General features: G+C 31.0%; 1 protein-coding gene across 1 annotated transcript in view; it reads left to right on the top strand.

Annotated features, from left to right (window-relative positions):
• Nucleotides 1–12,698: 12,698 nt before the first annotated feature.
• The window catches only part of LOC136973160 (U1 small nuclear ribonucleoprotein 70 kDa-like), a gene marked incomplete at its 5' end in the record, with an annotated part of 33,422 nt that continues 28,413 nt past the window's right edge, over nucleotides 12,699–17,707 (top strand). Inside the window, one exon of the mRNA XM_067267860.1 lies at nucleotides 12,699–12,785. Coding sequence (XP_067123961.1) covers nucleotides 12,699–12,785 — 87 coding nt within the window. The remainder of the gene's footprint in view (nucleotides 12,786–17,707) is intronic.

Genomic DNA, 17,707 nt, shown 5'->3' on the forward strand with positions numbered 1-17,707 from the left:
GAACTCTGCATATGAAACCTGTCACTACAAATCAGGCATAAAAATGGTCGGATGGCTTACTGCTCTGGGAACCTGGGGTTTAATCCAGGCGGGTCAAAAAAATCCCAGTAATTTTTCAGAGGTAGTCTGGTCCCTCATCACCCTGCCATGGGCCTGGCCAAATTACAATGGGATTGATTATACAGGTAATCTTAGTGAACACAGAGAAGAGTTTAAAATATAAAAAAACAAGAACAAATATTGCATACTAATTTAGTTTCATATTAGTGTTAACTTTTTTAAAACACCCTGTATATGTTGACAAATAAAGAAAATTATCAATTAAATTGAACTTTACAATTCAGATGAAACTTATTTCATAACTTTTTGTTCTTATTATAAATGAATGATTAGTTAACATTATCATTATTAGTAGCATTAAAAGTCGACTATCTAATTACCTAGATAATAGCTGCAACCTGATACTGGACATACAAACAGATACTCAATACTTAGCACTTGTAATCAAAAACAGACATTTAGCTTTTTAAATTGAGTTATACATACAGATTAGATTAACTAAGTGTTAAATAAAAATAAATATTTTTACAGTATTTTTCTGTTATGCTATATTGGAAATAAATGAATTATATACTCCAATAACCACCACCTTATAAGTTGCTGAGGGAATTTTTAATTAAGAAAACTAACGTTTTCGATCTATTCCATAGATCATCCTCAGGTTTGAACTGACGAACAAAAATAATTCCAAAGAGTGGAACACAAAATATTTAAATTCAAAAAACCGACAACGGAGCAACTAATTAAAGTTAGAATTAAAGTGCAAAAAATACATAAATGTAAACTAACAAACACATAACAATACCAAGGTTAATAGTACACGCTAACATCATTTAACAGATAAAATATTAAAGTTCTCCAAATATGAAACACATCGCAAATCATGAGCCATTTGTAAGTCTCTTAATTGCAAACTTCCAAGCTGAGGGTAATCCCTCAGCGTCCCTGGCGTTAATGCATCTGTTGTCGAGTCTACTCTTGTATATTTCTATTTTTTCCGCCATCTTTGCTAAAGTTGGAGAATATATTTGCTTGACGATTTCCGCCTCTTCCCATCCAACGACGGATCCTTCGGCCTGGGCCATCTGATTTATGTTCAATATCTTTATGTTCATTATGTTCAATAAATGAATTGTTTAATCAAACAAATTAAAATCATAAAATTCATGAGAAGTGTTGTGGATATGATAGTATACTTCATGAAACCATTTCTTCTCCATTGTTTTTACTGTTATATTGTATAATTGCTTCTTCCCTGGTTTTTTAAAAAATCAAACAATTGCTGAATTATATCAGGTTATATTACTAGTATTAATTAAAGGCTAAGAAATTTGGCACTAGAGACAGGTTACAGGTATTGTCTCTTGCTAAATTTAATAATTATAATTGAATTAATATTTTAATAATTGAAGCGTGCAATGCCATAATGTTGTAAATGCCAAAAAACAAACTTTTCAGGAGAGAGAAAAAAAACTTTTTCTAATGAACAAACTTTAATCAAATGCTATAAAAATTGTTTTAACAATTTACACTTTGGAATAAAACATTGGGTTTAATTTCAAACACCTAAGTATGATGGTAAGGAAACAAAAAAAGTTTAAAAACAGGTTAGAGCCATAACGTTGTAAATGCCAAAATTGTGCAAGTGCATAAAGTTGTAAATGCCAAAAACAATTGCAATCATAAAATTAATGTTTCTACAACTGAAAAACAGTTTTGAATACCAAAAACTTACATTTAAATTATTAAACACAATTTACAAATTCAATATCAATTTTAACATTAAAAACTGGCAATAATCTATTAGTGACTGCTTCCTGGCTTCAACAATGTTGGGCCCAGAGTTTTGGTACTTGAACTAGGCTTTAATCTTTATCAATTGTAATATAATTATGATAAATAAAGGAAAATATAAACAAGTGTAATAATTTAGTGTAATAAAAGTTAAAATGTATTTAAAAACTTCAAATTTGAAAGATTGATGGAAGTCCGAATATCATTTTGAAATATCAAATAATAAGGTGATACAGGTTAACTATTAATAAACTGGGATTCAGTTATCCGGTTCTGCGTAAAAAACTCACTGCGTTACAAATTGGAATAACAAAATGATGTAAATGTAAACCGTAACATTTTACGCGTCAAAAGTCACGTGGCTTGCACTTTGGCACTTAAAATGTTATGGCTTGCACATAAATTCATCTTCAAAATATAGCCAGTTAGAGCGCCACTATCGCCACAATATTTTTTTGTAGGAAAAAACATTGCATTTAAAATTCATTTTTTCAATAAAACGTATTTTGAGAAAAATGGCATTTACAACCTTATGGCATTGCATGCTTCAATTTTTGACTTCAGTTTATAACTATTGGATTTGTGTGTTTATATTTTATTCCTGGTACTTTTATATTTCTTTGACATTTTGACATTGTCTAAAATGAAAAAAGTTGCAAAATTCTTTTTGTGGAGGTGGAATCTATTTTGCATTATATCTCAGGACTGGAAGAACCAAAAATTTTGAAAAGTGGCAGGTTGTTTCTATATATGGGACATTGATGCTTTCAAATTTTGGTAGTTAAACATCAAGGGATGAAGATAAAGTTGTTATATCTTGTGTGAGTTCAGCTTAATGAAAATTTTACATGTTGTTGACATTTGTGCTTTTTTCTTTTAACTCTACCCTTAAAGTTAAGTTTTTACACTAATTAATAATATAAAAAATGAAATTTTCCCAGAAGAGTAAAGACTGCACTTTAATGGAGAAAATAAATAAATTTGAAAAGAATCTAAAAGTATATTTAATAATTTACATCATAGACAGCTATATACAAAAATGGTTTGAACATATACAGAGAATGAATCAACAGTGAATCCCAAAAAGATTATCACACTACTATAACCCAAAATGAGAAGATCAGAACAGAAGACATCTGTCAAAAAGTTGGATTGAGCCCTGAACAGGCCATTTGGCCTGGAAATCTTGAAAGGATTGATGATGATGATGATGAAGATGATGAAGAAATAAAATTTGGTTAAAGTTTACCTAGGGAACCCCAATGGCCCCGCTTCCGGTCGCCATTTTGTTTGCTGTACTAAGCACGCGTACTACGTTCAAAAAATTATGCAAATTAGTTAGTATGTATAATTTTTTGAAAAAATAATAATTACATTAGTAAAAAATAAATGTTTTAAGATTATTTTGCAAGTTCAGCTAGCTATGAAATATAAAACAAACTGTTACTCACGTGTTTGACGCTCTGTCATACATTTTCTTTCCGTTTCTTCTCGCTTTTCCTTGATTTGCGATCCCTATCGCTGATGTTTCTATTTTTACTTGATATTTTTACACGTTTTTTAGTTTCGCCACACGAATGTGCCTTACTTTTTTTCCCTTCTTACACTCGTCGCTTTATGGAGCAGCTGGAACGGACTCCGGTTCTTTCCATTTCGGCTCGATTCCGGACCCTTCTCTGCACACACCTCCTACAACCCACCTCGTCCCCTTCAATTTTCTACCTTTCTCGTATTTTCTCTTTGCAATTGCTGTTTCGTCTATTTCCACAACTTTATTTATCCCGCCAATCTTAAAAGTACATAGGTTATTAATGGAAACCATCATAACAAAACGTAAAAAGTTTGCCCAGTCGACTGCTGTTTTTTTGGAGATTCCCGAAGCTCCAGCAGCAACAGTTAGCGAACACTCTAAACACAGTAGGTGCCAGATAAATGACAAAATACTCTCCCACGACAAACGACCACATTTCCCTTTAAAGGTTCCTTGGAAAGCTGAATAATTCGTCTTGCAAACATTACATCGCATCGATACAGAGTTTTTATCTGCTCTATACATTAATTTACGACGTTTCCCACATTTGTCGCATACCTCTTCTACATGTTGCAAATTCGAGAATATTGCAAATTTCACATCACTAGGCATTTTCTTATCTATTGCCAAATCATCGAAACCAGAGTACATTAATCTAAAGAAACGACTGGAGGTACAATTAATCCAAAAATTTTCAGAATTAATGTATGCAGTTTCCATTTTGTCGCCAAAAAAAAAAAGAAAAAAATGTCTTACAACAATTACGAATACGATAGAATTATTAAATTTGCTGCACGTTGCATCACAAAAAGTAGACGGAATAAAAACTTACCTATTTACTATTAAAAATAGCAGAAAGTAGCATTTTTTCTTCAAAAATGTTTAACTGGTGAAAAAAAAACCACTCGCAGCAGTCGAGCCGTCACGAAAAACAAAAAATTTGCATACGATAGCGCTATTTAAAAATTGCGCCACCTACAACGAATTTCTAACATCACCTGCCGTCGAGATTACCGGAAGCGCAGCCATTGGGGTTCCCTATGTAAACTTTAACTTCAACTTTTTTTAATAGATGGTACAAAACATAATTTTGACTTTGAACCATATTTTTAGTTTTTTTTTTTTTTTTAACTTTAAGTTGTTATTGTTTAAATTTTATATCATAGTATAATTGAAAATTATTGGACTTTTGGTCCCCTTCACCTTCTGTCTGAGTGTCAGGAAAGTCATGCAGGAGCCCTTATCAGTTTTTTGTTTCCTGATATTCTTAGTAAATATTACTAAAAATCAGTATCTTGCAACTTAAAAAAATTAATTTTTACAATTTGATTATAGTTTATTTATATTTTATTTTTGAAAATTATTATTTTTATTTGTAGTTTATTCTCTTATATTAAATCTGTTTTTTCAGTTTCTATTAAATCAGTCTGTTAACTGTTAGTTATGGAATTGTGCCAATTGTCTGTGAAGTTGTACAATAGAACTGGCTTACTTTTCAGCAATGAAGAACTAATGGCAGAATAGGATTGTCAATTCTATTCTGCCATTTTTTCTTCATTGCTGAAAAGGTTGAAAAGATGTGTATTGTCCAGGAGATCTACAGATTATTTGGATGCCAAAAGATGCTAGCTCATTTAGTTCATGAGTAGACATTATCCAGGGTATACCATCCTGAATTCCTGTTACATAGTGGCAAGTACACTAAGCAATGGTTGGCTTGCTTCTTTACTGACATCCTACAGAAAGGTAATATTCCTTTCACTATGAAACAAGCTAAAATCAGCTATCTTGAAACCTGGAAAACCTAATGATAGACCAGAGAGTTATCGACCTATCTCACTCTTGAGTGTGATGTATAAGCTTTTAGAGAGACTTCTTTACAACAGATTAAGCAATACAATTTTTGAGAACATTCCAGTAGAGCAGGCTGGTTTTTGACCGAATAGGAGCTGTACAGACCAGGTACTAGCCTTTACTACTTTTGCAGTAAGATCGACGTACATCTGCAGTATATGTTGATCTTACTGCAGCATATGATACTGTCTGGTGGCATAGCCTAATCTGTAAACTGCTCTGAGTAATACCCTGCTTAAGAATAGTTAAAATAATTGATGAGATGTTAAATAACTGAAGCTTTCAAGTTATCATGGGAAATTCGAGAAGAAGGATAAGAAAACTAAATAATGGTCTACCTCAGGGTTCTGTCCTGGCACCACTGCTTTTTAGTCTTTACATAGCTGACTTGCCTCAAACAAAGCCAAGGAAATCTGGGTATGCAGACAATTGGGTGATTGCCATGAGACATAAAGACCTTGCAATTACTGAGAAGATTCTGACAGAGGATTTATCTACCTTAGGACAATATTTTCACCAGTGGAGACTTCAATTGAGTAAGACAAAAACTGAAGCTACATGCTTTCACTTTAATAACAAACTGGAAAATGAAGATTAAAGGTTTATTTTGAAAATAATTTACTGAAATATAATAACAACCCGAAATATCTTATTAAATAATAAACAAATATCAAGCAATGGGATCGGTTATTGTATACGTTAAAAACAATAATCTTTAAAAAATTGTAAATTTTCTAAAAATAAACGAGTTTTAAAAACAACTCTTTTTTATCCGATTTCGAAATGAGCGAAGATTAATGTTAAGATTATGTTAATTTTTAAGGTGTCCATCTCAGTTCTTCGCTCATTTCGAAATCGGATAAAAAAGAGTTGTTTTTAAAACTCGTTTATTTTTAGAAAATTTACAATTTTTTAAAGATTATTGTTTTTAACCGAAATATCTTGGTGTCACTTTGGATAGAACTTTATCATTTAAAACGCATCTGATGAATCTTGCTGCCAAGCTTAATACCAGGAACAACATTCTCCAAAGGTTATGTGGAACTACATGGGACTCTTTGCCATCCACCTTATGGATCTCTGCTCTTGGCTTGGTTTTCTCTGCAGCGAAATACTGTGCACAGGTATGGATGAACAGTACTCATGTTAAAAAACTGGATGCCCAACTAAATAATACCCTGCGTATCATAACAGGCACTCTTAAATCTATTCCTATTCATTGGTTACCTATTTTGAGCCATATTCCTCTGTCTGTACTCCAAAGGGATAGTGCTCTGCTCAGGAAATATGGGAAAATACTGTTTAGTCCACAACTTCCAATTCATCAGGATATTGATAACCTCAGCATAAATCAACTTAAATCAAATTACCTCCCTCTCTTAAGAGCTAAATCCTTGCATTCCAATAATTTTAACCTTACTGAATCTTGAAAAGGCTGATATCTCTCCGGTGGACAGTCGACAACTTCCTTGTATCACAAAGCGACCCACCTGGATTTGAATTATCCAGAAATCTTTGGAGTGTGTTAAATAGAAGTCAGACCAAACATGGGTTATGTAGGGACAGTCTTTTTAGGTGGGGGAAAAGTCACATCCCCACAGTGTGATTGTGGTGCTGAAAGACAGACTATACATCATATCTTGGAAGATTGTTCAATAAGATCTTTTCTGGGACAACAGAGTGACTTCCTGATTGTGACTGAAAGTGCTCTCAACTGTATTTCTAACTTAGATTTACATTTATGATTTGTGGTCTTTTTTTTCTGCTTTCTGTTCTTTTTACTAATTAGATGTGTAGCCATATGCTAAATGAATAAATCTTCATTGCTTTTTATCAGTTAAGAACTAATGACAAAATTGATATATTATGGATTCTGAACTAGTTATTTAAATATGTTAGTTGACCTTAACCTGGAAAAACAGATATCTAGGCAACCAATTTTGACATAGTTACAGATGCTGCAGGAGGATTCTTTGAAGATCCTGTAAGTGACAACATTGAGATTTTTTCAGCAGTCCCATGAAGAAATGATAGTATTTCTTCTGCTAATTACCATGGTTGGACCAGTGTCTCTTATGTAGACTAATGTAGCTGGTAATAAAATATAAACCTCAAACATGATGAAATCAACCACACTTTGAGAGTTGGAAACTGACTAGAATTTAATGTTTACTAAAGTTAAATTATTGAGATGGGGAAGATAAGCCAGAATGTGCTTTATTCTTCAATAAATGTTTTTGGAATTAACATATTCTGGTTTCATGTTTTCAGACAGGTATTATAATACAATAAATTTTAAATTTGTTTTTGTTCTTAAACTCCAAGTTCACAATAACATTTGGAACATTCATTAAAAACAATTACTTACTGTGACATTGTTATAATAAATAATTGTTAATCATTAATGATTTTTAAACTTGTCCAGGGTTGTATTAATGTCTTCTATGTGAGGTCTTCTATGTGAGCATAAAATTGCTATAACAGACTTACCATACAGGAAGGAAAGGCAAATGGCATAAAATAGGCTTTATTCAAACAGATTATGCATTTTGAGTATTATATATATCCCTCTTCAGTTCTGTTTACCCAAAATGCATATTCTGTTTGAATAAAGCCTATTTTACACCATTTGCCTTTTTCCTATATCATAAGTCTGCTATAGCAATTTTGTGCTCACATAGAAGACAATTGTTAATCATATTTTAATTGTGCTGCAATTTGAAAAAATTGTAGACCTATAAATTCCTACTGTTGTTTGTCTGTTCATCTGTATTTCTTTAATCTGGAGAACTGAGTTAGATAGATGAAATCCGAGACTAGATATGGAAACCTTAGTGAAAGGAGGCTTCGATTAACTATGTAGGGATTTCTGATGCAAAAGAGAAGTCATGTTACTTCAATTTCAAAATTTTTTCCCTGAAAGCAGTTAATGACCAGCACGATTCTATTGTTAAAGGAAAAGTATGATGTTCAGGGGAAAGTCGCTACTAATTTGAGATGAATATATTTTAAATTAAAAAAATACAATTAAAATAATTGATCCCCAAAAAATAATTGATTGTTTCATTTATCTAACTTTATTCAAGAAAAAATCTTGAATTGAAATCACATGATTTCCAGTCCTGACTGGAAGTTTATGTATAGTTAGTATCACTTAGGAGCATCTGGCTCCCAAGCTTTCCATATCTGGTCTCAAATATCATCTAACTCTGTTGTTGAGATTAACAAAGGACAGATGGACAATAGTTGAAATATATATATATTCCTGCAATTTAAAAATTGTAGCCCAACAAACTCCAATATACATATTTTCATACATTGTTCAGCCAAAAAGAAATCATAATTAATTTTTTAAACACATCATTTAAACAATGTTTCAAAATATCTCCCTAGCAGTTAAGGTAAGTATTCCAATACACCAGATTTGTTCTGGTTATTAAATGATGAGATGACAGCCAGAATCCTTCAGAATCATGTTTGATGTAATTGAGTTTGAATGTTGGAAAAAAATCTTAAAATGATGAGATGACAGTCACATCTACAGGTAATGTTTGATGAGCAAAAATATTGACACATATCTATTCATACGATTTTGGGATTTTTTGAAACATTTAAACTTGTTTACTTTAGAGACGTGATTCTGAGAGTTAGCATTATACATCCCTGAGGGTTTTGTATATATGTTACAGACTAAGTGATTAATATGGGCATTATGAATAATGACAAACAAAATAGGGCACTGTAATAAATTTTAGGTTTTTCATCATAATTTATCAAATTGTTGAGTCACTATGAATACTTCTATCACCTGGTCGGACAAAGTGGTGATAATACCTTGAGGAGTGATCATCCGACATATGGTAGCCAATTAGCATTCACGTCTGACTTGCGCATGCATATTGCATTTAGTATCGAATTTTAAATTCATATGACCAGTTGTTAATCTTGTATGACATTTTAATTTTACTTTTACCGCTTAAAATAGTGTTTTCTTCTTTGAAAAAAGTAACATCATGAATCAGTCATTAAGTGATATGAATAACTGCTTCAAGTACCATTTAAATGAGTTATTATCAGCAAAACGTCAAAACAGTCAAAATTTAAAAATTGGCATATTTGACAATGATACAAAAATCAAAAGTGATTTTGAAGTTATCAGAAGAATATCAGCATTTATGTAGCTATGACGTTGTATCTATCATAGAAATAGAAAAATTAATTGTGCCTATAAAAGAAGGTAGTTTGATTAAATATTATGTTCACACTGAAGAAAATATTTCAGATGTTGCATGATGACCATATTGCTATTGACCATGACCACAAAAACCATATGGGAAAAGAATTAAGTACAAAATATAAAAATATTACAAGGGATATGAGATAAAATTATAATTTACTTGAACTTGTGTGAAATCTGTTAGAAAAAATCTAGCAATGATTTGCATAACTTTCTTGGCTTTTATGAGATTTTATTTGAAAAATAACATTTGTATTATTAATTAAAATAAATAACTAAAATTGTATGTGATGCTATCTGTTATGAAATTTTGTTATAAAAACTTTTGCTGTTTTATAATAATTAAAAATATATAAAGACTTAATTTTGAGGGTAGAGTTTTATAGAGTTTTAGGCAGGGTCGGATTTACCAATCCAGGGGCCCTGGGCACAAATTCGGTGGGGATCCCCTTTAAGAGTAGGCAGATTCGATGATTTAGAAAATTTACACAAAATACTGTACAGTACTTTCAATTAGATTTGAACTAGGAAGTTGTAAATTTCATTTTAAAATAAGGTTATTGTAAACATACATATATTTTATTGTGTAAAACTAATTATTTTAATTTAACTGAAAAATACCTGTGTGAAATTTTTTCCCGAAATTTTCCGATGTTTCATAGACTTTTTTCCCAGGTTCGGTTTCTCTGCCTTTTTTTTTTTTTTTTTTTTTAACTCTTTCCGCCCTGTGGGCACTAAGAGGGCTTCTTTTAGTAGGCCCATTATGGGTTCGGCCAGGCCCACAATGGGGCGACCGGGTGGTGAGGGACAGGGCCCGACATATCCGAACGGACCACCCCCCGAAAAATTCCTGGGGATTATTCGACCCGTTCGGATTCGATCCCGGGTCCCCCGGTTTCTCTGCCTGTTGTCCTCATGATTAGCCACACTAGGCTGTCGCGGTAATAGAAAAAAAATTATGTTTAAACATAATTTTTTTTTTAGTTTTGTGGGGTTCCTATTTTGTGGGAGCCCTGGGCACAGGCCCCAAATGCCCTTATGTAAATCCGGCCCTGGTTTTAGGGTATATGTTTTATAAAACACTGTAAATGCTAGCAACAAATAAATCATTATTTAAGTCTGACCCCCTTGTGAGATATGACATGTGACCACCCTCTATCTGTCCATTCCCTTGACTTTTCACAACCAAAATTTAATTGCATCAATGTCCCTTATATACAAGCTACCATGCCAAATTTTGTTTCTTTATCTTCACCTCGTCCTGAGATGTTAAGCAAAATAGATGCCATCACATGTACATACATGGAATTCTGGTGTTTACTTTTTTGGGTTCGGGGTTTCAAAACGTGGAGATTTGCATGAAACTCTGAGGGTCAAATTTGGCACAATTACATTATTTTCCCTTGTTATGTATACATAACAGCTGGGAAAGTAAAAACAATGATCCTAAGAAAGGCTTGGTAGTGAAACCAGTTAAGTAATTAAGCTTATGAAGTGAATTAAGTGAAATCAATTAAATAATTAAGCTTAAGTAATGAAATGAACTCGATGTGAGGTTGATCTTATAAATATCTAGTTGCAAGCCGATAAGCAATATAAATTTATACTTGTGTATTAAGACTACCTGACTAAATTTGTTCAATATGCCATTAGAAACCAAAATGGCTGAAGATGTAGCCTATGTTCTTTTAGACATTTTTACAATCTTCAGTTCACCGAATACTTTACAAAGTGATAACAATCGAGAATTTGCTAATAATGTCATCAAAGAACTGTGTAATGTGTAGAAATGAAAAGAAGATAGAAAGAATTAACTGCATAAAATATCTCAGAGTTTTTACAGATGATAAACTCAGATATGACAGACATATCGAAAATGTAACAAAAACTGTTGCTAAGTTTACTGGCATAATCAGAAAAATACAGGATTTCCTAAACATAAATATGATAAAATGACTATATCACATCTGTACAGAACCAAAAATTCAATATGGTATAACTATATAGGGAATTACATCTGATTATATCGTTAACTGTGTGCAAACACAACAAAATCACCTAATGAGAGCCATCTTCAAATTAAGCTACTATGAATCAATTTCCAATTGTTATCAACAAGAAAAAATTGACAACATGAAAACTTTATATGCAAAGCAAACTATACTTCACTCCTTTAAATTTATAAAGCTTAAAACACACAACAGTTATCTTCTAAACATTTTTGAAAATCATTGCAGGAAGGAAAACTACTGCCATTGTCTAAATTATAGTTTCTTAAAATCCTCAACAAAACTTTCGATTGGACAAACTGCCCCCAGTCTTTCAAATGTTAAAATACTGGAACTTGTTACATAGAGATTTTCAAGAAATAACTAACAAGAAGAAATTTAACTCAAACATAAGAAAAAAACCCTCTCAGTCAGATCTTCAAAGTAAGAACATTCTAACTGGAAAAAAAAATAACCAATGATTCTGCTGATCAAAGACTTTTTCCTACGTACCCAATATCTAAAAATGATAATTGATATACATCAAAAAGAAATGAAGGAAGAAGGGCAAAGTAAATTTTCCGAAGGGTGTTTGGCTACAATAGATAACTTATGCCTTTTCTGTTTTAATACAGGAAATTACATTCTTCACTTGTTTTTTGTTAATTTTCTAATGATGTTTGTTTATTTTGTATTTTTGTGGCACTTGCAAATGGCCACAGTGTCTTTTGAGGTTAAAAATTACTAAAGATTAAAAATAATTACTTTTAAATGATCTCATGTCATTTTTAAAATACTTTGAAATAATTCACAAAATTCCACTCTTATCACTAAGAATTGTTTAAGCTTCTTAAAAAATCAAATTGCCCTTTGGGCAATTTGATTTTTTAAGAAGGTGTATTCATAATATCCGGTCAATTTAACCTGTTATTCACAGCATACTGTAGCACTTTACCTAGTCAAAAAATTGTAGCATATGTTGATGACATTAAACTTATTAATAAAGGCCCATGAATGTTACAAAAGGATTTAATCATTCTAGCTGACAGGCTTCTAAAAATTAAATCTTAGAATCCATGTTACCAAAACAATTGCCACATGTTGTTCTCTTACATTCTCCAACCAATATTGTATGCTGGTGCTATTAATGGTTCAAGAATGATTTTTGATTAAAAACTAACATTTCATTATAATTTTATTTAAATTTTAATTATTTAATAACAGGTAGTTTTAATTTAAAATTTTTTGTAAATTTCAGGATCCTAAAGATACTCCGCCTCCAACCAGAGTAGAGACTAGAGAAGAAAGACAAGAGAGAAAGGTAAAAATTGAATTTTCAAAAATATTGGTTTATAATCCTGAAGGAAGATAAGCTCCACTTATTCTATATTTGCCAATAGTTGAATAATTGCCTTTAGCCAAAGCATTTATCATGTGGTGATCATGTATAAGTACAGTACATAAGAGCATATGGTTATTTACCAAAATTGGTTCATTGTGGAATCACAAATGTTTGTCTGAGATTTGTTGGTATGATATATTGACAAGTAGGAAATGACAAATACTGACATATTTGTCAAGCAAAGTTATGAGTAAATCATTCTTGCTACTATTTAGTATTGGCCAAATGTCTGCTCAGCAGTTGGCAAATACCAAATATGAGGAACCATCTTTATAAACTAATAATAATAACTGGTGAATTTTCTTGTCAAGAATGATGGATTATATGGTGATTAGCAAAGTAAAACTAAATGAAATCAGTACAGAATTTTTTAAAAAATTTTATATATTTAAAAATGTAGTCTTTGAAGAAATTTTGTGAGTTGTAACATTTTTATTATTACATATAAGGTAGATGTACCAGTTCTGGCCAGAAAACAAATTTAACTTAAAAATATAATCACCACATATTCAAATCTGTCCAATGAAACAAACTTTTATTGTTAACTGTTCACACAGTTATCAATAAAAGTTTGTTTCATTTGTGATTATATTTTTAAGTTAAATTTGTTTTCTGGCCAGAACTGGTACTACGCTGGCCAAAACTGGTACATCTACCCTACAGTAATACCTTGACTTACGCTACCCCGACTTACGCGAACCTGGAGTTACGTGATTTTCAACTCTTGTCAATTCGTTTTTTGTTTGAGTGCCATGCAACTCTTGATTACTCACCCCCCCCCACTATTGTTCAGCTTACATCTTCGGACATGTTGCACAGAATCAACACATAGTTACAACTTATTTTGTGTTATTTATTTCTGTGTTTGTTATATCTACGGAGACTTGAGAGACTCTGTCATCCAAATGAAGTAGAACTGATTCTTCTGCATCAAACAAGAAAAGAAAAACTTTATCTTTGGAAGGTAAAGTTAACATTATTAAAGACTTTGATACAAAAATGAAAATTTGTGAATTGGCAAAGAAGTTTGATCTACTGGAATCGATGATTAGAACAATTATAAAAGGTAAGGAAAAAATTCTCAAAGCTGTGAAAACTTGACAGAAGGCCTCAGTTCAATTGAAAAGGGGTTACAAATTTTAGAAAATATAGACCCCAACGAAGAGCGCATTTCTTCTAAAAAATGAGAAATAAAAAAATTATTAGCATGCTACAAGAAAATTTTGCAGGAGAAAAAATCTTTGAGTTGTCAGACAAATTTGTTAGATTTTATGAAGCTTTCTACATCAAAATAAGTTTATGATTTTAATAATATAATTTGTTATACATATGTATTATCTAAGATTTTATTAAACATTTTTTTCTAAATTATTTTGTTTAGTCTCTGGCCCCAATTAAAAATAATTTGTATGTATTTATATGCGAAATTATACCCGACTTACACGAATTCGACTTACGCGGTTATCACTTGGTCCCACCTATTGCGTAAGTTCGGGGTATTACTGTATTTTATTTTCAATTTATGCAAAGAAATAATCTTTGAAATTGCCACATAAAGTTTTAACATTAATTTTTCTGTACCTGGAAATAACCTAATGTTTACGGCATTACATAAACCAAAAACGAGGGTCAGTTGGTATCAGGCCTGGACTTTTAAACAGGCAAACATGAACAAATTTGTTCAAAAGAAATAATGATTAGTATAAGAAAATTCAAAAAATAAATACTTGACTATTTGTCAAGAAATAACTAGATTTATTATTCCAAGACTGGCAATATACAATTGTTGCTAATAAAAAATAGGAAAATTAATCAAAAAACAAGAACTAGACAATTTATAAAATTCAGCAAAAATTTATCTAATTCAAAACTAAAACAGTAATTTACAAAAACTTTCCTGACACTAGTGGACTTAAAACTAATTTAGAATTGTATAAAACTAACTACTTATGTGTACTATTCTTAACTATCTCTACAAAACCCAACAAGTAATACAAAACTAGACTATTTACAAAGTTACAAAATAACTTTAAAAGGATCTATATTCATCTAACCATCAAACCAAAGAAAAATGTCTAGAAATTCTCATTTGCTAATTGCTTTTGCTTAGTGGCTTTACCTTACTTTTTTCTGTTTTGTAAGGGCTTTTATACTCCCTGGTATGATGTAACAACAGTCATGCCACTCCAACTAATTTACATACTTAGTCTAGCACAATTATGTTATTTTCACAATCTTTCAAACACATTTCTCTTTACCAATCTTTTCATTAAAATAATTTAGATTTTCAAATCAGTTATAATTAGGATTAAGACCATTCTTTGATTCCTGTTTGGAAATCACTCAATCCAAGATGCTGTAGTAAATTGGCGACATCAGCCATGGTAAAAGCTTAATTTTAGAATTTAGATTTTTCTTTTTTGAGTTGAATGTGGAGCTTTTGTCATTTAACAAGATAAAAAAAGTCCCAAAATAAATAATAATAACTAAATAAAACCCCCAAAAATGAAAGTAAAATTTGGACTTGACTCCTTAAAAAGTTGTCCATGAATAAACACAGGTTATGGTAAAACATAAACCTATTTTTTGAAAGATTTGTCCCTGGTTTTTGTTTTTTGTGAAGATGAAAGCTAAACATATAGGAAATTGTTAACAGTTAATGTTAAACAATAGTATTATACCAGGTATTAGATAAATGTGTGGTAATGAAATATGTTGGCCTTTGTTTTTTTCTGTAATAATTTGCAAATGTAAACAATTATTGTGCATAGTTACAACTTTCAGTCTTGTGCCATTAATTAATCTGATTAACATTAAAATTTTTAGTAGAATTATAACTGAACTTGTTTTTAATCTTAACTTATGAGGTGACAGGATATTTAAATTTAAACTGTTTGTTTTTCTAAAGAATAAATCTGTAACAAACAATAAGTCATTAATTTTCTTCACAATAATCACTTCTATGTTTAAAGTTTGATCTGTAAACTGTAAGGAGACCAAAATGCCTTCTTGTTATATAGTATGGGTGCTTCATTAAATGATTTGAGGACTTGTATATGGTGGGGTTTTAGTTTGCTGTTATCCACAAGCTTAGGACTAATTAGATTAACATACATCTGGAATATAGAAAAGCCAAACACGATACCTAATTCACTTTCATTGGGAAAATTTGCACATCTTCCGAAGATATGACTAAACAATGGTCCAACTTTGTCAGAGGAATGAGCTGCACCCTTACTCATTTTTTGAATTTTCCCTAATCTCAAACTTTTCATTTGAATAGTTATTCTGGAACATTAGGATATTCAAAATACATGTACAATAATTTTGATAAGTAAGACTGAAGTTGATCTGTAAAGCAGTTTGAAAATGTTCGTCCAGTCATTAAATAATTGTGGAAAGCGAATAGGTTGTGTGTGTGTGATATTACTAAAAGTAATACGTAATAATCAAAATTTCTGCTTGTTAATTCAAGTATTGCTGTTGCCTTGCATTATTTGTGCTAAAATATCAGAGTTCAGACCAAATGAATTGTATATGGCTGCTAAGTTTTTTTTTTTTATTAAGCTAAGATTTGCTTTCTGAATCCAAAAGTGAAATAGATAATCTGAAAATTAGGCATCATTGTAATTGCAATGTGAAAAACTGACTTTGACAAAATGGCAGGATGATTTTTGATTCTTTGAAGGGCTGGTTGACTTCAATTCAGTTTTCCGTCCCTTCCAGTTGTTACCAGGATATAAAATGTAAGATTCTTCAATCTTTTATACCAAAAATTTGAAAATCACATTATGGAAATTTATATCTTGTGGGCTATCAAACTCAAATGTGAAATAGTATCCCATCGATTGTGTCAAATTGTAATATAACCAAAGTACATTAGATTATTATTTAAATTTTTAGCCATATTTAAACGAAATGAGTGAGATGCAATTTCATTATTATTTAAATGATATGAAATTATGCAAATCAAACTCTAATTGGGAAGTGTGAATAGCAGTCAAGGTTCAGAGCCCGCAAAAACTCAAAATAGACTTAACTGATGCAAAAAAGAAAAATAAATAAGGTAAGTAGCTAAAGAAAAATATAAATTGAAATTTCTCTTTTGCTATCTTGCATGCATTTTCTTATTTGTGAATGTGAACATTACATTTTCCAAGTATTAAAGGTAGATAAGTGAAGGCACCTTACAGTAATCTACGATTTTCTGATCTACAAAGTATTAGTTGATTTGTTTAGCCACATTCTAATATGTACAGTTGTTCATACAGTTGTTATTATTTTCATTAGAATATAGTGAATGTTAAATATCTTCTATTTGAAAGCAATATGGACCATATTTCTTCAGAATTTTAATATTAGCATTAAATGACACGAAGGACAGTACATTATTTCATTGTCAAATACTGTGCCTGAAGTTTTTGACATTCCATTAGCACCAATAAAAAGTGCTTTTAGCACATTGAGAAACTGTTTGTCAAAAGTATCTTGGTGTTTTGACAACATAGAAAAGAGTAATCTTATTTTTTTCACAATGCAAGTGTGAAGCTAAACAATAAGTATGTCTAGCAGTCAAATTACCAATATAACGAAAAATATTATTGACTAACCTGAACACCATTTTAAAGTTGTCCTGTAATGGAATATCTAAAAACATTTTTAACATCTGTCTTATGAATCATAATGTCAAAGTAAAGCATGTCATACAGTCGTGACAAAATATCAATATTACAAATGTATTTAAAGATTTACATTTTTATAATGAAATATACACATTAAGATGATTAATTTAAGATACAAATTATGGATAAGATGAAAAATTGAAAAAGTTTTAATGTAAA

The sequence above is a fragment of the Centruroides vittatus genome, unplaced genomic scaffold (assembly GCF_030686945.1).
Source record: "Centruroides vittatus isolate TY-2023 unplaced genomic scaffold, ASM3068694v2 contig_3098, whole genome shotgun sequence".
NCBI classification, from domain to species: Eukaryota; Metazoa; Arthropoda; class Arachnida; order Scorpiones; family Buthidae; genus Centruroides; species Centruroides vittatus.